Consider the following 19,849-nt stretch of genomic DNA (forward strand, 5'->3'; position numbering starts at 1 on the left):
TCTTCACCCTGTCCCCAGTGAGGAGCCATGCCTGTGAAAACGACCAGTATGGGAAGCCGGGTGGCTGCTCTGACATCTGCCTGCTGGCCAATAGCCACAAGGCGAGGACCTGCCGCTGCCGCTCCGGCTTCAGCCTGGGCAGTGATGGGAAGTCATGCAAGAGTGAGTGACAGGGAAGGGGGTTCGTGCCCGTTGGGAGGCGGCAGGAGGGTATCCTCAGGTGTCCCCCACAGCCTGGCTACCTCTGTCTGGCAGGGAGATGAAGGAAGTGTCCCAGAGTGTACCTGCTAGTGAGGGCAGAGATGGGACTCGAATCCACATTTGAAAAATGTGCTTTTCTCACTCGCCCACTGGACTCTGCAGAAAACTAAACTGATTCATTCAGCAAGTGTCTAGTGAGCAGTGAGCACTCACTACATGTTTGGCACTGTTCTGGTCATCAGGATTAAGCAGTGAACGAGACAGATGTTGTCCATGGCCTCATGGAGCTTACAGTCTAGTTGGGGAAACAAATAAATGTGTAACTTTAGGGGTAATAAGTGGTTATGAAGAAAATAAAACAGAGAATAGTCAGGCGTGGTGGCTCATGCCTATAATTCTAGCACTTTGGGAGGCCGAGGCAGGCAGGTCACTTGAGGTGAGGCGTTCCAGACCAGCCTGGCCAACATGGTGAAACCCCGTCTCTACTGAAAATACAAAAATTAGCTGGGTGTGGTGGTGCATGCCTATAATCCCAGCTACTCGGGAGGCTGAGGCAGGAGAATCGCTTGAACCTGGGAGGTGGAGGTTGCAGTGAGCTGAAATGGCACTACCGCACTCCAGCCTGGGTGACAGAGCGAGACTCCATCTCAAAAATTAAAAAATAAATGAATAAATAAAGCAGACAATAAAGTTAATGAGGACAGCGAGGGCCTCTCTGAGGATGTGGCATTTGAGCCGAGCTCTCTGTGAAATGAAGAGGGCAACCATGTAACTCCCTGAGGAAGGAGCATGTCTGGCAGAGGGAATCAACAGTGCAAAGGCCCCGAGGCCAGCGTGAGCGTGGCAAGCTAGAGGGACAGCATGACGGCCAGCAGGGCTGAGTAGTGTGAGGGCAGAGAAGGAGGGAGGGGTTGGATTTTATTATAACTGGGATGGGAAGCTCATGGTGACTTTTGAGAATGGAAGTGACATGATTGGATTCACATTTGTATAAAAGTCACGTAGCTGCTGGGTGGGGGATGGGCAGTAGGGAAGTAGCCAGGAGACTGTTTCAGTGTAGTGGGCAAGAAGTGATGTGGTTTGCACTAGGATGGCAGCAGAGGAAGTGGTAAACAATGATGTAACTCCAACATATTTTGAAGGTATTCCTTTTATACCACTGATTTCATGACTGATCAGTGGGCACTTAGCTGAAAACCTGCTATTCTTCCCTCATTTCCTACCCTTGGAGTGCAGAGGTCAGACCCCGGTGTGTTGCGGCCAAGACCCAGAGTCCTGCATGTTAGCGTGTGTGTGGTCAGTCCATCTGACCCAGAGTCTCACCTCCCCAGCGTCTCCTGACCCATCACAGCTAGGGCATTGCAGCCCCTTGGCCGCAGCCCCTGGGTGGGGATGATGGTCGTGTGTGTGGCTGACTGTACCCTGGCTTGTGCCTGCTCTAGAGCCGGAGCACGAGCTGTTCCTCGTGTATGGCAAGGGCCGGCCAGGCATCATCCGGGGCATGGATATGGGGGCCAAGGTCCCGGACGAGCACATGATCCCCATTGAAAACCTCATGAACCCCCGAGCCCTGGACTTCCACGCTGAGACCGGCTTCATCTACTTTGCTGACACCACCAGCTACCTCATTGGCCGCCAGAAGATCGATGGCACTGAGCGGGAGACCATCCTGAAGGACGGTACAGGCTCCTAGGGATGTGGCCCATGGGGATGGAAGGGGGCTGGGGCCCAGACATCTGTTTCTCGGTGCCCTCTCAGCAGGATGGTCCCCTGATGACCGGCTGGCTGCACTGGTTGGCATGGAGATGAGGGGATAGACAGATTGACCCCTGTGTGACCCCCTTCTTGGCTGAGCTGAAGAGGCAGGAGGATGGATGGGTTAGGCAGCATGGGCTGTCCTTGCCAGCCCTTGGGAAAACTCAGGGTCTCTCTGCATTGGCTCAGAGCCCTGGAGCTGCACACAGCAGACAGCCAGGAGACAACTGAGGTCTTGAATTGGAGACAGGCCTGCCAGATCAAAACAGGGCACACCCACACGTACGTGCGCACACAGGGTCTGTGCAGCTGACCTTACAGCCGCCAAAAACTGCATGCTATTGTGTCCTGAGAAAATCGTGTTTTGTGAATTGCATCCAGGTCTTCCCTCTTAGCTGCTTGGGCAGGTTCACAGTGCATCGTCTTTTTAATGTCTATGTGAAGGATTCTGAGCTGTACGAGTTCTGCCCCAAATCTGCACTTGGGCCCCAGGATCAGGCCACCTCCTCATCAATCTGGCGGATGCCAGTTATAACCTTTGCCCTGCACCCCATCCACACTGCAGTTCAGAGAAAACCAACAGTCAGCAATCATATCATAAGACTTTGGGGAAATCAAAAGTAACTCATCAGGAAAAGATTGGGGATCCCTATACCAAGGGAACTGCTATTTAAAGGGCACTTGGAGTGAAGCCTTTGGCTAAGTGAAAAATCACTTCCTAATTTATTCATTTTGTTAGTTCAGGATTTTTAGGCCTAGGATATGATGTCACACTTGTGCCCAGAGCCACATACCCGTTGTTTCAGCTCTCCACTCAGGCACAGGCCAGATGCCCTCATACAAGAGCCCACATCAGCCATGTAGTTTACTATCTGCCACATGTGGTTTTGAGAGGCTGGCCCCAGTACAAATGGCAGCACACAGGGCCTTCCCCTATTCCTCTTCCAGCCTCCTATTCCTGCCCCCACCCACCTGTCTAGGGCCCCAGAGGGTCTCTGCACCCCTCTGTAGCCCAGGCTGCTCAAAGGTACCTGAGTTCGGGAGGGCCAGAGGCAGGCAGCTTTGAACTTCCTTTGAAGCTGTTCATCACTGATCCCTCTTCCCCCAACAGGCATCCACAATGTGGAGGGTGTGGCTGTGGACTGGATGGGGGACAATCTGTACTGGACGGACGATGGGCCCAAAAAGACAATCAGCGTGGCCAGGCTGGAGAAAGCTGCTCAGACCCGCAAGACTTTAATCGAGGGCAAAATGACACACCCCAGGGCTATTGTGGTGGATCCGCTCAATGGGTGAGTCCTCCCAGGCCTTGGGGGTGGGAGGAGCTGGGAGTGTGTGGGCCTCAGAGAACTAGAAGATGAAATGGACAGGGAAGCAGGAGAAGGCAACTGAGGCAGGATACTTTAGCAGGAATGGGAGGCTGCAAGGGGAGAAGGAGTCCCTGTCTTCAGGGAAATAGGAGTGATTCCTTAAACATAGAAGAAATCTGATCCTGTCACTCCTAGCTCAGAGCCTTCCACCAGCTCCCCTTACCCTGAGAATGAGGCCCACGTTCTCATCAGGCTTGCACAGCCCCACAGCGTCTGCCTGGCCCTTGTCTGACCTCATCTGCATCTCACTTCCCACACTTGAAGTTCTGTCCCCACTGCCTGCTGTCTCTTTCTCAAACAAGCACCCCAGCTCCTCCTGCCTCAGGGCTTTTGCTCTTGGAGTTCCTCGGCCTGGAACTCCCAGATATTTGCAGGACTGACTCCTTCTCTACATCAAGTCTCACTCATGCCACCTCCTCATGGCAGCCTTCTCCATCACTCTCCTCACACTCACCCCCACCTGCACCCCGGTTACTCTCCACCCCATCACCCTGCTTTATTTCCCTCCTGGCCTTTATTGCTCTCCATGTAACCTTGATTGACCTGTTTCTTATGGGATAGGAGCTCCATGGGAGCAGGGACCTTGGCTGCCTTGGTCTCCACTGCATCCCTGAATGCCAAAACTGTGCCCAACTTACAGACACTCAGCGAATATTTGTTGAATGGAGTGAATGAATGAAATGTGTGGTCCAGGGATGAGCAGGACAGGAGACCCCTTTGAGGAGCTCTGGGACAGCACTCATGGATTGGGATCACAGGGGAGGCTGTTGATGGGACAGTGGGCCCACGTGGTGCTGACCAGTCACTGCCCACAGGTGGATGTACTGGACAGACTGGGAGGAGGACCCCAAGGACAGTCGGCGTGGGCGGCTGGAGAGGGCCTGGATGGACGGCTCACACCGAGACATCTTTGTCACCTCCAAGACAGTGCTTTGGCCCAATGGGCTAAGCCTGGACATCCCAGCTGGGCGCCTCTACTGGGTGGATGCCTTCTACGACCGCATTGAGACGATACTGCTCAATGGCACAGACCGGAAGGTGGGCAGGCATGTGCCTGTGTGCGGGAGTCTGTGTGCGTTGCTAGACTATGCTTGTGCATGGTTGAGGTTCTGTGTGAGGATGTGGGTATCTGTGTGTGTCCAGGCCTGTGTGCCTTGTGTATGTTTATCTGTGCGTCTATAGATGTGTACATCTGTGTGCTTGCATATCTTATATATTGTGTTGTTATTTGTTTGAGGATTGCCTCCATTTGTGTCTCTTTGTGTCTATTTGTGTTGTCTGTGAAGTTGACTGTCCACGTGCCAGTCTCTGCATACACATCATGTGCGTCTTCTCATACGTGCATAGATACACGGCATGCCTTGGTGTGTGTCTGCACTCTCTGCAAGTGTGAGTGCCTAGGGGCGGCATATCTCTACACTTGGTCATTTGGGTTGTCACGTGCTTCATGAGTCATGTACATGTTCTAGTATATAAGGCCCTTCATGATATGGCCCCTGACCCCCTCTCTGGTCTCTTTTCCCCCCACTTCCTGCATCCCAACACTCTTTGAACAAGCAGCACTAGGCAGATTGTTCCTCCCAGCACACGTCACAGAGCATCTGCCCTCTGTGCCATTACTCATGCAGTTCATTCCACATGGAATGTTCATCCCAGCTCCTCTTCCCCTGGCAGAGTGCTCAGGGGCCACCTCCTCTAGGATGTCATCTCCAGACCCCTCTTCACACTGAATCACCCGTATGTGCCCTGCATGAGACAGTGGGCAGCTCATGGGCACAGACCATGTCATTTTCACCTCTTAATACCTACTACAGCTCAGCCCGTAATAGATCCTGGTAAATGTTGAAGAAATGAATAGATGAATACTGACTGTCTACTCATTTGTGTGTATGTGTGTGTGTGCACGTGTGTGTGCGTGTGTGTATGTTTGGGGACTATGAATGAATGTGAATGAGCCCAGGAGAGGATGGTGAGGATGGTGAGGATGGTGACCAACCTCACCATCAGCATCCTTGCTGGATCACTCGATCACCTGCTGGCTTCAGGATCTACCATCCTACTGTGTGCAAAGCTATCACCCCCAGGGGCTCCCAGGCTAATGGGGGAAACAAAGCAAACACCATGCTCAGGACATAGACAAATGAATGTACAAAAAGTGATCTCACAGGCCTCCCTCAATTTTCTTCCAAGTCCTGAGTAACATCCTCTCCATCCCTAGATTGTGTATGAAGGTCCTGAGCTGAACCACGCCTTTGGCCTGTGTCACCATGGCAACTACCTCTTCTGGACTGAGTATCGGAGTGGCAGTGTCTACCGCTTGGAACGGGGTGTAGGAGGTGCACCCCCCACTGTGACCCTTCTGCGCAGTGAGCGGCCCCCCATCTTTGAGATCCGAATGTATGATGCCCAGCAGCAGCAAGGTACCCCCTTGGGGCCGGGGGCAGCATGGGACCTGGAAGGGGTGGTGGGACCTAGGCAGGGATTTGAGACTTCCCTGGGGGTGAAGGCACTTCCCAGGGATCCTAGGCTCTGACTTTTGAGGATCCTGAGAAGAGAACTCCCCCCAACACAATCTGATTCTCAGTTCCCCATTTCCCTTCCTGCCCCATGTCTGTGTCTCCTGTTCTTCAACATGATCTTCTTCCTCTCCATATTTCCTCTTTCTGTCCCCGTATCTTCATGTGTCTCCTCCCCTATCCCTTCTCTGGCCTCTCTTGACCTCCTCCTCCCCTTGCCCTTCTCCATGGCCCCTCCTCACAGTTGGCACCAACAAATGCCGGGTGAACAATGGCGGCTGCAGCAGCCTGTGCTTGGCCACCCCTGGGAGCCGCCAGTGCGCCTGTGCTGAGGACCAGGTGTTGGACGCAGATGGCGTCACTTGTTTGGGTATGAGGGGCCTGGCTAGGTGGGAGTGGGAAGCAGACCCCAGCAGGAGGATGCCTCAGAGAGGGTTGGGGAGGCTCCAGGGTCCCAGTCAGAGATTAAGGAGGCAATGAGGGGGCCTGAGGGGGCCAACAGGAATCAAGGGAGGGGGTGAGCAAAGGCTCTGGGGGCTAGGAGGGAGTATAGGGAAGATGGGAGGCTGGGAGGGACTTGCGAGGGGATGGCGATTAGGGGAAACTGAGTGAAGAATGGACAGCTATGGATGGAAGGAGAAAATTATCCTTTACTTCTTTTAAATGTATTTCTCCGTTACTCAAGTAAAATAATAATAGTTCGAAATACTGGAAATTACTTTGGGAGGCCAAGGCAGGTGGATCACTTGAGGTCAGGAGTTTAAGACCAGCCTGGTCAACAAGGCAAAACCCCATCTCTACTAAAAATACAAACATTAGCCAAGCGTGGTGGCAGGCACCTGTGATCCTAGCTACTCGGGAGGCCGAGGCAGGAGAATCACTTGAAGCCAGGAGGCGAAAGTTGCAGTGGGCCGAGATCATGCCACTGCACTCCAGCCTATGCAACAGAGGGAGACTCTATCTCAAAAAAAAAAAAAAAAATAAAAATTAAAATTAAAAATATATATAATATATATGTTGGAAATTAGAGAGGAGAAAAAAGCCCAAATCCCACCAGTGAGCAGCACTACATTGTTAGCATTGTGGTAAAGTGAACACCATTCTTTTTTCCTCAGGGGGATTATGTTATTTTTTACATAACTATAATCATCTCTTTATAAAATGTCTTCTGCCTTTTTTGGTTCAAGTGTCACAGCATTTTCTGTGTTATTATTGCATGATTTTAATAAGCCTTGTTTTTTCTAAAAGTGGGTTGTATTCATTGTAAAACTAAATAAGTAAGGCCGGGCACAGTGGCTCACACCTGTATGTAATCCCAGCACTTTGGGAGGCCGAGGCAGCCGCTGCACATACTGTTCTGTTTCCTGCTTTTGTCACTTGACAGCATGTAATGAGTATGTAAGCAGCATTTTTAATGGCTAAAATATCTTTCATTTGGTAAATATAATGTAATTTACTCAACTGTTTCTCTACTGTTGGATGTTTAGGTTGTTTCCAGTTTTTTGATATAATCCCAACCCACATTTGTTGAGCATGGACTATGTGCTCAGCACTGTCATAGACATTTCCCTTGCAGTAATTTGTTTACCCCTAAAAACATCCTGGTGGGAAAGGTGGTTTTATTATCCCCATTTTACAGATGAAAAAACTGAGGCCCAAAGTTAGAAGCAGGATTTAAACCCAGGAAGTTTGACCCAGAGCCTGTTTTGTAATCATACCTCTGCTATTTCTCACATCATCATGCCTGCCCATATTCTGGATGGTTTCCTTAGGATAGAATCCTGGAAGTGAAAATGGGTCAGTGCAGCCATAGTGTACAGCTAAGAGGGAGTGGCTGGCATCAGGAGAGGGCATTGACTGAGGGGGTTAAGGAATGGAGGGGCCAAGGTAATGGGAGGATCATCCACATGGAAGTTGAAATCACCAAGAATTGAACCAGGAGTGATTTTGGAGAAAGTGCTGGTGAGCCAGGAGCTAAAAACCCTTACAGATGACAGGGTGCGGCTTGGGAGCCTTCCAGAAGTAGATGTTTGTATAGAAGCATGATGTAAGGGGAAGAACAGTCCAGGGAACAGCAGTGAGGAGCAAGGAGGACACATACCAGCCTCCAGACCCATGGTCCACGGGATACGGGAGGGGAAATCGCCACCCATGGGGCCATGAGAATTTTAAGAGATTAGAGAGGAGTGAGAGATGAGTCAGACCAGGCAAGCGCACAGCTATGAGGTCTGGAGACCGGACTCACACAGGAGCCTGCACTTGTGGAGGTTACCAAGGCACAGACAAAGGATGTCGTGATTTAGCTGCTAATGGGCCAAGACAGATAGTGATGGTGAGGTGTACATGCTGGGGACAGGAGGGGTGGAGCCTGTGCGGTTCTGGTGCCTGTCTTCACTCCTGCTGGTGGGGTCGATGAAACTGTGAAAGAAAAAGTCCAGGGACCGGGGCAGGGCCCTGGGGTTCCCGGAGATGACTTTCAAGGGGCAGTTCATGGAGAAGGCAGAGAAGGAGTGGGGAGAGCCTGTTTGGTGGTGACAGAGGTATAGAGGCGATGGGCTCTCTTGGACACCATTTGATTCTCAGATCACACTGAAGTACAGCAAGTATTAAGTAGAGTAAACATCACTATTATTGCTTGGGAAAGAATTGCAGTTTCCATCCAGATAATTTGTTCATGAAGAATTTTGTACTAGAAAAAATTACTTTATATTATTAAAAAATAGTAAAACAAACAAAAATGGTGCAAAGGGCTTAGCACTTGTCCCACGACCGGGGTCTGACTTTCCCCCTCACGATCCTGTGGTGCCCACAGCGAACCCATCCTACGTGCCTCCACCCCAGTGCCAGCCGGGCGAGTTTGCCTGTGCCAACAGCCGCTGCATCCAGGAGCGCTGGAAGTGTGATGGAGACAACGACTGCCTGGACAACAGTGATGAGGCCCCAGCCCTCTGCCGTGAGTCACCCGCCCTGCCCCACCCTGTTGGATGGCAGACCTGCAGGGCAGCTCAGCTCTGGCAGTGCCTATCCCAGAGTGAGCAGGAAGCTGGGGGCACCCAACCTCTCGCTGACCCCTGACTCATTCCCTCCCCAGATCAGCACACCTGCCCCTCAGACCGATTCAAGTGTGAGAACAACCGGTGCATCCCCAACCGCTGGCTCTGCGACGGGGACAATGACTGTGGGAACAGTGAAGATGAGTCCAATGCCACTTGTTCAGGTGTGGAATGGGGCTCAGACCACACTAGGCACCCCTCAGTCAAGGAGGCAGGGGAGACGAGGGGTCAGGCCTGGGAAAGAGAGAAAAGAACCCAGGGGCCAGGTTCGGTGGCTCATGCCTATAATCTCAGCACTTTAGGAGGCTGAGGTGAGAGGATCACTTGAGCCCAGGAGCTCAAGACCAGCCTGGCCAACATAGTGAGACCTCCCACTCTCTACAAAAATTTTTAAAAATTTGCCAGGCGTGGTGGCGTGTACCTCTAGTCCCAGCTACTTGAGAGGCTGAGGTGGGAGGATCACTTAAGCCTGGGAGGTTGAGGCTGCAGTGAGCCATGGTCATGTCACTGCATTCCAGCCTAGACAAGAGCGAGACCTGTCTCTAAAAGTAAAATAAAATAAAGGAGGAAAGGAATTTAGGACAGAGGGGATGGAGCCCTGAGCAGGAGAGGGGTCTGCTATCCCCTTCCCAGCCTGGGACACTGAGAGGGCTGAGCTTGCAGGGCATGGAGCACAGCTCTAGACTGCAGAGCAGTAACAAGGCAGGGTAGATCTCCTCCTGGGAGGATACCAGAGACCCCTTGAGAGGAAGAGTAAAGCATCCAGTAAGACCAGAGAGACGGTGTTGAATTCTCTAAAAGAAATGGTTTTGGATCCTTGGAAATAAGGGACACCAAAGGCAGAGAATAACAGGGAAGAAGAGGCAGTGAAGAGAGGGTCGGGACAACGAGTACTCACGCCCATCCCTGCCCCCCAGCCCGCACCTGCCCCCCCAACCAGTTCTCCTGTGCCAGTGGCCGCTGCATCCCCATCTCCTGGACGTGTGATCTGGATGACGACTGTGGGGACCGCTCTGACGAGTCCGCCTCGTGTGGTAAGAGGGATGGGCAGAGGGAGTCAGGCTGGGCCTGGGGAAGGGGCATCCTGAGAGCATGCCACTTGGGGGTGCCCGAGACACCTGCGACTCAGTACTTGGGTGGCCTTGAGCAAGTTAATCTCGGTGGCCTCTGTGAGAGGAGAGCCCCATCATCACAGCATTGTGTCTCAGCAAACTCATGCAGGAAAAGCACTCAGCACAGGTCCTGTGTCTGCTGACTCATGGGGATGAGTGAGTGAGCGGAGTTTCCAGCAGAGGCACTGCTGTGGGGCCTTCCCCACCCTTCCTGACTGGGCTAAGGGCTGCCGGTTATGGGAGGGCCCCTGCACTCACCTGCCCAGTACCGTGGTGCTGTGTAATCTTGAAGGCCCTACTCAGCTACTTTCTTCCTCACAGCCTATCCCACCTGCTTCCCCCTGACTCAGTTTACCTGCAACAATGGCAGATGTATCAACATCAACTGGCGATGCGACAATGGTAAGAGCTTGCTCTCTTCACCTGCCAATTCCTAAGACAGCTAGAGGCTACAGCCAGGCCCTTCAGGGAAGGCAAAGGGCTTTAGAATCCAGCGGGGCCTCCCTCCAGGACACTGAATCCCTGCTGGGTTGCCTGGGAGAAAATAGAAGTCAGAAATGCCAGGAGGGAGTCACGATGGACCAAGGGGAGACCCTAGCCATCACCTTTTAGTGGTGTTCCTACCCCAGGCAGGGCCTGAGCTGCCCACCCTCTAGTAGGGCTCGGGGGCCAGGGAAAGACGAATGAGATGGGCCAGAGAGGCAGAGTGAGGAGAAACCGGTGCCTGATTCCTTTCTCCCTGCAAACCCCCATCTCCTGGAGTCCTTGGTGCACCCCTCAGGCTCTGGGCTTGAGGCTCGGAAGCCCACCTAGCGGTTAGCCATGGACCAGGTGATGTCAACCTCGAGCCACCGGGGCCATTGTGTGTGTACATGTGTGGGCAGGTGACCGCCGTGTGTGGTGTCTCAGGGCTCTATTGGGTCTGCGTTGTGTTGTGACGTGCTGCCCCAGTGGTTCCTGTCCCAGCTGATGTGTGAGCAGATGTGTTGGGTCAGTGCCACGTTGCCCCTCACCTTTGCTGTGTCTCGCGTGCCAATGGTTGCCCCGGCGGTTTCTGTGTTTCAGAGAAGGATTGTGGGGACGGCTCTGACGAACAGACCTGTCCTGAGCCTGCCGGTCAGTGCATAGAAGCACATGCACCATCACCCAAAGCCCAGCTGGCCCCAGCCCCCTGCAGGTTCTCCAGGCCCCCACTCCAGAGCTGCTAGGATATGAAGAAAAAGCAACAGAGAGGAGGGAGAGCAGAAAACAGGGAGAAAGCAAATAGTGGACAGGAAAGAAGCAGAGAGGGCAGAGGTAGCCTCTCAGGAAAGGAGATGACAGAGAGGTGGTGACAAGAAGGCCAAGATGTAGGGGGAGGAGAGAGTTAGAGAAGCAAATCCAGTTGGAAAAGAGGCAGGAACATAATCCAAACCGCAGTCTCCACCACATGTCCCGTAAGTGTCGAGGGTCAAGTTGAGTAGCCCCCACCCAAGGCCGAGAAAGCAGGAGCTTCCTTCAGTCAGCCTCAGTGAGCTTGGTCCAGAAGTGGCCCCCACCCTTGCCAACCACAGGCAGGGCCCCTGTGAGCCAGGCACCCAGAGCATGGTACTCAGCAGTGCCAGGCTCAGGGCAGGCCTGTAAAGCTCGTCTCACCCCATTAGAGAGGCCTTACCTGTACCCCACCTACCTCTCTCCCTCCAAAACTAGAGAAACCCCTGCCTTTTCCCCAAACACAAGCAGACCCCTGTTCCCACACCTGCCAGAAAGGGGGAAGGAATGTTTAATGTTCCCTACACCCAGCCTTTCTGAGCTTCAGTGAGGGGCCCTCCAGGAGCCTTCTCCTCCTCCCCATTCCGACCACGTGGGCCATGGTGCATGCTGCAGTCTATGCAGTTTCTGTGTCTTTTCTGTTTGTTATTTTCCCAGCGGGTGGGTTGGGGTGGGCCGAGGGTGGGTTCTGGGCAGGGGGCCCAAGCTGGGATCACAGAGAAGGCTGCTCCACCAACTCCCTCTTTGCCTGTCCCCTTCTTCCTTCCCCCCAGACAATGACTGTGGGGACAACAGTGACGAAGCCGGCTGCAGCCACTCCTGCTCTAGCACCCAGTTCAAGTGCAACAGCGGGCGCTGCATCCCCGAGCACTGGACCTGCGACGGGGACAATGACTGCGGAGATTATAGTGATGAGACGCATGCCAACTGCACCAACCAGGGTGGGCACCGGGGGCCCGTGGGGCGGGGATGAGATTGAGCCCCCTGCATCAGACACCCAGCCCATCTGTCTTTCAGACCCACGGTGCGTCGGCCACCATTTGGGAGCCAGAGGTAGCCTAGGCATGGCTCTTGCCCTTCAGGAGCTCCCGGTCCTGTGGGAGAGGGAGGTTGCCAAAAAGTAATTGCCACACACTGTTAATATCATGCGCTTTGCAGTTGGTGGCCTTGGGTTTGAGCTCCAGCTCTGCAGCTCATTATCTGGGTGGCCTTGAGCAAGTTACTTAATCTCCATGGGCCTCTGTGAGTTTTGTCTGCAAAGTGGGGTAATAATAGCACCAACATCACAGCATTGATGTGGGGGTTTAGTGAGATCATGCACGAAGAGCGCTCAGCACACAGCCTGTGTTTGGTAAATAGTAGCTTGAGAAAAGGATGCTGCAGGCAGGGATGAATGAGCATGAGGAGACAGAGGAGAGAGGGGCTGGCTCCACAAGGCTCCCAGTGCCCTGGCCTCTGGAGCTCAGCCTCAGGGGCGGTGGAGGCCTAGTTTTCTAGAGGGATGGGATGTTTTCCTCTCAAGGGATGCTGGCTTTCTAGCTCTGGCCTATTATTACCATGGAGGAATGTAAACCCAGGGTTGCCTTGACTTCAGGAGAAATCAGATGTGCAGATTTTTATGTGGAAACTACCAAACTTTTAACACTACAGTGTTAGTTTCTCTCATCTCACAGTTCTAGAGGCTTGAAGTCCCAGACCCAACTGTTGGCAGGGTGGGTTCCTTCTGAGGCCGTGTGGGAGATTCTGTCCCAGGCCTCTCCCCAGCCTCTGTGGTTTGCTGGCAATCTTTGCAGCTCCTTGGCTTGTCAAAACTTGACCCGATCTCTGCCTTCATCTTCACAAGGTGTCCTCCCTGTGGGCATGTCTGTCACCAGATCCCCATTTCCCCTTTCTGTGAGGACACCTGTCATATTGGATTAGGATGCACCCTTATGACCTCATCTTAAGTTGAGCGTCTGCAAAGACACTATTTCCAAATAAAGTCATATTCACAGGTATTATGGGGTAGGACTAATATCTTTTTTTTTTTTTTTTTTTTTTTGTACGGAGCCCCGCTTGGGTTCCGGCTTGAGGGTAGTGGCCGGGTCTTTTCTTCCTTCCAGCTCCGCCTCCCGGGTTCACGCCATTCTCCGGCCTCGGCCTCCCGAGCAGCTGGGACTACAGGCGCCCGCCACCTCGCCCGGCTAGTTTTTTGTATTTCTTAGTAGAGACGGGGTTTCACCGTGTTAGCCAGGATGGTCTCGATCTCCTGACCTGGTGATCCGCCCGTCTCGGCCTCCCAAAGTGCTGGGATTACGGGCTTGAGCCACCGCGCCCAGCAAGACTAATATCTTTTTAGGGAATACAATTCAAGCCATACCAACTGGCAGTTAATTTTAGAGGTTTTAAAAGGCTGGGTGCAGGCCAGGCATGGTGGCTCATGCCTATAATCCGAGCACTTTGGGAGGGTGAGGTGGGAGGATCACTTGAGGCCACGGGTTGAAGACCAACCTGGTCAACATAGCGAGACCCCCATCTTGGAAAAAAAAAAAAGGTTGGGTGTGGTGACTCACACCTGTAATCCCAGCACTTTGGGAGGCAAGGCAGGAGGATCACTTGTTTCTAGGAGTTTAAGACCAGCCTGGGCAACATAGTGAGACCCCTTTCTCTGTAAAAAATAAACAAAATTAGCACTTGCCTGTAGTCCCAGCTACTCAGAAGGCTGAGGTGAGAGGATCACTTGAGCCCAGGAGGTTGAGGCTGCAGTGAGCTGGGTGACAGAATCAGACCTTGTCTCAAAAGAAAAAAAAAAGTTTAAAAAAAAACTACAGACCAAACTGTTCCTGCAGGCCTCATCTGACCCATGGACCATCAGATTACAGCCTCTGCCTTACAGAGTTAGGGCACATTCCCATCCTAGTAGGAAAAGACTGTAATCTGATGGTCCATGTCGAGTGCCCACCTTGAGCCCCGCCCTGAGAGGGAGGACAGCTAAGGCTACAGGAAGCTCAGGAAATAGTCTCCAGGGCCATCTCTGTGAAGGGGAGGGTAAGGGGCACAGGTGATATCCCTTGGGGTTCTGAGAAGGGGCCTCTGGAGGCTGCGTGGTGTGGTGAGAAGAGCTCCCTGCCCCTCCCAGATAAGCTGGGCAAATTTGGACAAGTTGGTTCCCCTGAGCCTGGGCATCCTCCCGTATGAAATGAGCTGAGGTATGTGAGGCCTGGCGTGGGGGAGCAGGATGTCACTACTGGTAGCAGTTGTTAACTATGGTATGAGCTGGATGATCTGGGACCATTCAGGAGGAGTTGTGTTTAGACTGCAGGTAAATGGACGGGAGGGAGGGTCTTCCAGTGGGGATGGCATGGTCTGGAGAATGCTGTCGTCAAGACTTACAGGGTGAAATTGAGCACTTCTGTAGGGTGACAGTGGTGCCAGGTGGGGCCGTTCAAACCGAGGGAAAGGCTCATGCAGGGACAGTGGGGAATGAGGCTGTCCTCAAAGGGGGCAGATGATGACAGCAGGTGTAAATCAGTAAGAGGCTTGATTTGGGAGTCATGGGAACCTTTGAAGGATTTCCAAGCTGGAAGGTGTAGGAGATGATTTCGGAACACAGCCCTGGAGGAAGATTAGATTGAAAAGAGGTTCAGGGGCCCCAAGAAAGGAAAATCAGTTCAGAGACTGCTGCTGAAAGTCCCGGCATGAGATGAGAGCATCAGCCAGGTCCAGGGTAGGGAAGGGGGAGGAGCAGGGTGCCTGTGGCAGCATGAGTGTATGAGTGTGAGACTCCACCAGGCAGTGCTCCTGCTCCTCTCCAGGCCTCCTGAGTCAGATCTCAGGACAGCAGCCAGAGTGATCCTGACAACATAAGTCAGATCATGCCCCAGCCCTACCCTCGAGCCTGTACTGGTTCCCTGCACCCTTGGAATGAATGCCAAGCCCCTCTGCATGGCCTGCAGGGCCCCCTCCCTTACCCCTCTGACCTGCATTCCTGCCCTCCCCTCCCCCTGCACTCTACTCCAGCCGTGGTGTTTCCTTTTTTTTTTTTTCTTTTTTTTTGAGATGGAGTCTCACTCTGTTGCCCAGGCTGGAGTGCAGTGGTGCAATCTCAGCTCACTGCAAGCTCCGCCTCCCAGGTTCATGCCATTCTCCTGCCTCAGCCTCCGGAGTAGCTGGGACTACAGGCGCCTGCCACCACGCCCGGCTAATTTTTTGTATTTTTAGTAGAGATGGAGTTTCACTGCGTTAGCCAGGATGGTCTCGATCTCCTGACCTCGTGATCCACCTGCCTTGGCCTACCAAAGTGCTGGGATTACAGGCGTAAGCCACTGCGCCCGGCCTGTGTGGTGTTTTCTGAAGTGCCAGCATAGTCCTGTCTCGGAGATGAGACTTTGCAGCGGCTGTTCCCTTTGCCTGGAGTGTGCCTCCAGGGATCCTCCGGGCTCACTCGCTCTTCATGCAGGCCTCTGCTCAGATGCCTTCTGCCCAGAGGCCTTCCCTGACCATCTTACCTGACAGATCACCCCCATCGCTCTCAGCCTTTACCCAGCTTTATCTCCATAGCTTTATCAATACCTGAAATTACAGTCAAGATTTATAGGTTATGTATTGTCTGTGTTCCCCATTAGAACCTAAGCTCCATGAGGGTAAGGACTTTGTCTGGTTCAGTACTGGCCCCAGGACAGTGCGTGGCACACAGGAGGCACTCAGTAAACATTTGTGGCATGAATGAATGAAATAGAGGCTAAGGTGGTGGGCATTTGGGCTCAGGCCTTAGCAAATTGCTTCTCCAGTCGACATCTCCTGTGTCAATGTGGGGATTAGATGAGATGATTGTGGGCCCTTGGAGGTGTGATGCCTCCTGACTCTACTACTGAGTTGGTGCTTCCAAGGAGTGTCAGCAAAACTCAGCAGACTCTCCAGGCCTGCCTCTGCTCATAGCCACAGGCTGGGCATACCGGGGTTGCAGGGCGGGTTGCAGGGCGCAGGGATGAGGAGGGCTGACCTGGGCAACCCCTCCCTCCTGAGGCCCTCTCCTGTCCCTCTGCAGCCACGAGGCCCCCTGGTGGCTGCCACACTGATGAGTTCCAGTGCCGGCTGGATGGACTGTGCATCCCCCTGCGGTGGCGCTGTGATGGGGACACTGACTGCATGGACTCCAGCGACGAGAAGAGCTGTGAGGGAGTGACCCACGTCTGCGACCCCAGTGTCAAGTTTGGCTGCAAGGACTCAGGTGAAGAGGAGCGTTGGAGGGCATCTGGAACAGCACAATGTGGGCAGGAGGAAACCCTGTTGAGAGCAGAGTAGCGGCAAGGGGGATGGCACTGTGCTGTGTGGCGTGGGGCTGGGGACAGTGCAAGGCAAAAGGCAGTCCAGAGGAAGCTTGTGTATCATGGGTGGGGGAAGGCATGAAGGGCCAGAGCCGGCACAGAGGAGCCCAGGAGCCAAAACCCTTGCCAGAGTTGAGCTTCAGCACCTCCTGCTGCAGATTCCTGCCTTCTTTGTTGCCTATGTGAATCTGACCCAAAAAGCCTCAGGGTTCCTTGTGGACCCCACAGCGTTGCAATCCTGACCCTATTAGAGAAGCCCATGGGGCCTGGAAGGAAGGGCAGGGGGAGCCCCAGTCCCTAGGCCTGGGCCCTCATAATGCACCTGTCCCTCAGCTCGGTGCATCAGCAAAGCGTGGGTGTGTGATGGCGACAATGACTGTGAGGATAACTCAGATGAGGAGAACTGCGAGTCCCTGGCCTGCAGGCCACCCTCACACCCCTGTGCCAACAACACCTCAGTCTGCCTGCCCCCTGACAAGCTGTGTGATGGCAACGACGACTGTGGCGACGGCTCAGATGAGGGCGAGCTCTGCGGTGAGACCTGGTCCCAGGAGAAGGGTGGGGAGGGTGGCTGGGTAGGAGTCTGGGCCAAGGCCAGTCTTGGGGGGGACCTGAGTCTAGGAGAGAGCAGCTCTGGCAGCCGGGCAGGCAAGCAGCACCCAGAGTGGTCACCAGCAGCCTGTGTGGACCTGGCGCTCCCCATGGCGCTGTGGTGAGCGAGCCACACCATTAGAGCAGTTTATCCACAAGGCATCCCTGAGGGCCAGGAGCTCTGTTCTCTCCATTTTACAAATGGGAGGACTGAGGCATAGAGGGGTTCCATAGTGGTCCCCCAGATCTGGGCCAAGGTCGCACAGCTCCTAAACTGCTGTGGAGACATGGACCCCTCGCCCACATACATACCACAGAGAGGTGTGGAGTGGTCTTTTGGAGACGAAGACACCAGGATTGAGTGCTGATGGTCAGGGCAGGCTTCCTGGAGGATGTGGGGATTGCATGGGATTCCCAAGGACAGGCAGAACTTGCAGAGTGAGTGAGAAGGCATGGGGGCAGGTGCGGTGGCTTCATGCCTGGCATTCCAGCACTTTGGGAGGCTGAGGCAGGCAGATCACTTGAGCTCAGGAATTCGAGACCAGCCTGGCCAACATGGCGAAACCCTGTCTCTACTAAAAATACAAAAATTAACTGGACATGTCTGTAGTCCCAGCTACTTGGGAGGCAGAGGCAGGAGAATCGCTTGAACCTGGGAGGCGGAGGTTGCAGTGAGCCAACATCCTGCCACTGTGCTCCAGCCTGGGCGACAGAGCGAGACCCTGTGTCAAACAAACAAAGGCAAGGGGAGGAGGGTGCCCATTCAAAACCAAAAGAAATGAGGTTGGGGGAGTCCAGGAGTCAGGGAGGACCATGTGGTGTGACTTGGGGATAAGGAGCAGAGCAGCCTTATCTGGTCCTGTTAGCTAGGCAGAGCCCCCAGTTCCTTGGAAGGGAGGAGTGGAAGATAAGGCCACAGGGACTGGCTGGGAGAACTGCCTACAGGCCGTCCGTCAGGCTGGCAGGTTCCAGGGTGTGCCAAAGGACCCAGGGCAGGATAGGTCCTACCGCACCCCTCCCCAAACCCCTCCAGATCAGGAAAGATCAGCACAAGGAGACTGGACCTAAGGACCTCCCAGAGTCCCTCCCAGGGAGGCAAAAAGCTGGGGCCCCCGCCCTGGGCCCAAGAAGGGAGGGACATATTGAGACCAGACAGAGCTATTGAGGGGTGCTCCCTGTGGGAAGGGGAGGTATGGTGCCAGCTGGTGGGTGCAGGGGTCCCAATTCTGGTCCTGAGGGAGCCCAGGAAGTCTTGGGCTGAAGCTCAGCAGGAATGGAGACAAATAGGGCCGTAGGCAGGGCACGAGGACTTGGTCCAGGCTGCCCCAGACTTGGCCCAGCAGGGCTGTGGTCTTGCCTCCTCTCAGCTTCTGACCCTGGGTCTGTTCCCTGCCTGCCCCTCCCCCAGACCAGTGCTCTCTGAATAACGGTGGCTGCAGCCACAACTGCTCAGTGGCACCTGGCGAAGGCATTGTGTGTTCCTGCCCTCTGGGCATGGAGCTGGGGCCCGACAACCACACCTGCCAGATCCAGAGCTACTGTGCCAAGCATCTCAAATGCAGCCAAAAGTGCGACCAGAACAAGTTCAGCGTGAAGTGCTCCTGCTACGAGGGCTGGGTCCTGGAGCCTGATGGGGAGAGCTGCCGCAGCCTGGGTGAGACAACAGTGAGGTGTGGCAGGGCAGGCCGAGGCAGGCCTCTGAGCTGCAGTGGGTTGGGCTTGGCGGCCAGGTGCCAAAGGCTGAGTTTTCCACCCTAGCCCCCAGTGCCGGGACCAGCAGAGACCTGCCTGTGCCCAAACGGGTGGCACGCAGGCAGCTAGCCCCCTGCTGACCCCGTCACATCCCTCCCACCCCAGACCCCTTCAAGCCGTTCATCATCTTCTCCAACCGGCATGAGATCCGGCGCATCGATCTTCACAAAGGAGACTACAGCGTCCTGGTGCCCGGCCTGCGCAACACCATCGCCCTGGACTTTCACCTCAGCCAGAGCGCCCTCTACTGGACCGACGTGGTGGAGGACAAGATCTATCGCGGGAAGCTGCTGGACAACGGAGGTGACTACCGATTGCTGCCAGGCGGGATGCACACAGGCGGAGCACTTAGGCGCTAGGGGCACAGGTCCCATCCAAGTGGCCCCAAAGCAGAGGCTTAGCTCCCCCATCCCCCACACTTCTGTTAATTGGGTTAGATTTTGCTGTGGGTCTCCATGCCTGACGCCCCGTAATTATCGTCAGCAGAACTGCCAGCCTGATAATTAACAAAATGATCACCCTTACCTTGGAATGGCCTGGAGCTCTGCTCCCCAGATCTAGAATTGCAGGCTTGAAAGAAAAAAGCCACTTAGGAGAGGCGTACCTGAACCCTGCCTTCTGTCCCAGGCAGCATGGCGCACCCCAGACTTCCTTCAGTCACACGCGATAGTGAGTGAGTGCCCACTGTACACACTGGGCAGTGGGCATGAAGCAGTGATCAAAACAGGCTGTTTTCAGTTGTGTGGTCAAGGAAGGTCCCCTGAGAAGGTGACATCTGAGTAAACACTTGGAAGAGCCACATTTTACTAGAGAAGTTTGTATTGTTTGTAATAAGGAAAACTTGAAACCATTACAAATTTCCATCAACAAGGGGAGGCTAAGTAAACTGTGATGATATTCACACTGTGCAACAGTCTCTAAAACAATGAGGCACACACATAA

At 53.9% G+C, this 19,849-nt stretch overlaps 1 protein-coding gene across 1 annotated transcript in view; it reads left to right on the forward strand.

Moving 5' to 3' along the window:
• Positions 1–19,849, forward strand: part of LRP1 (LDL receptor related protein 1) — an 85,725-nt gene that overhangs the window by 28,417 nt on the left and 37,459 nt on the right. The window contains 15 exon segments of the mRNA XM_031651048.1: positions 19–162; positions 1,644–1,880; positions 3,068–3,248; positions 4,142–4,364; positions 5,545–5,746; positions 6,087–6,212; positions 8,655–8,795; positions 8,934–9,059; positions 9,813–9,929; positions 10,329–10,409; positions 12,032–12,199; positions 16,285–16,467; positions 16,898–17,098; positions 18,564–18,809; positions 19,013–19,210. Of these exon segments, the coding sequence (XP_031506908.1) occupies positions 19–162; positions 1,644–1,880; positions 3,068–3,248; positions 4,142–4,364; positions 5,545–5,746; positions 6,087–6,212; positions 8,655–8,795; positions 8,934–9,059; positions 9,813–9,929; positions 10,329–10,409; positions 12,032–12,199; positions 16,285–16,467; positions 16,898–17,098; positions 18,564–18,809; positions 19,013–19,210 (2,574 nt within the window).

Source organism: Papio anubis, chromosome 9 (genome assembly GCF_008728515.1).
Source record: "Papio anubis isolate 15944 chromosome 9, Panubis1.0, whole genome shotgun sequence".
NCBI lineage: Eukaryota > Metazoa > Chordata > Mammalia > Primates > Cercopithecidae > Papio > Papio anubis.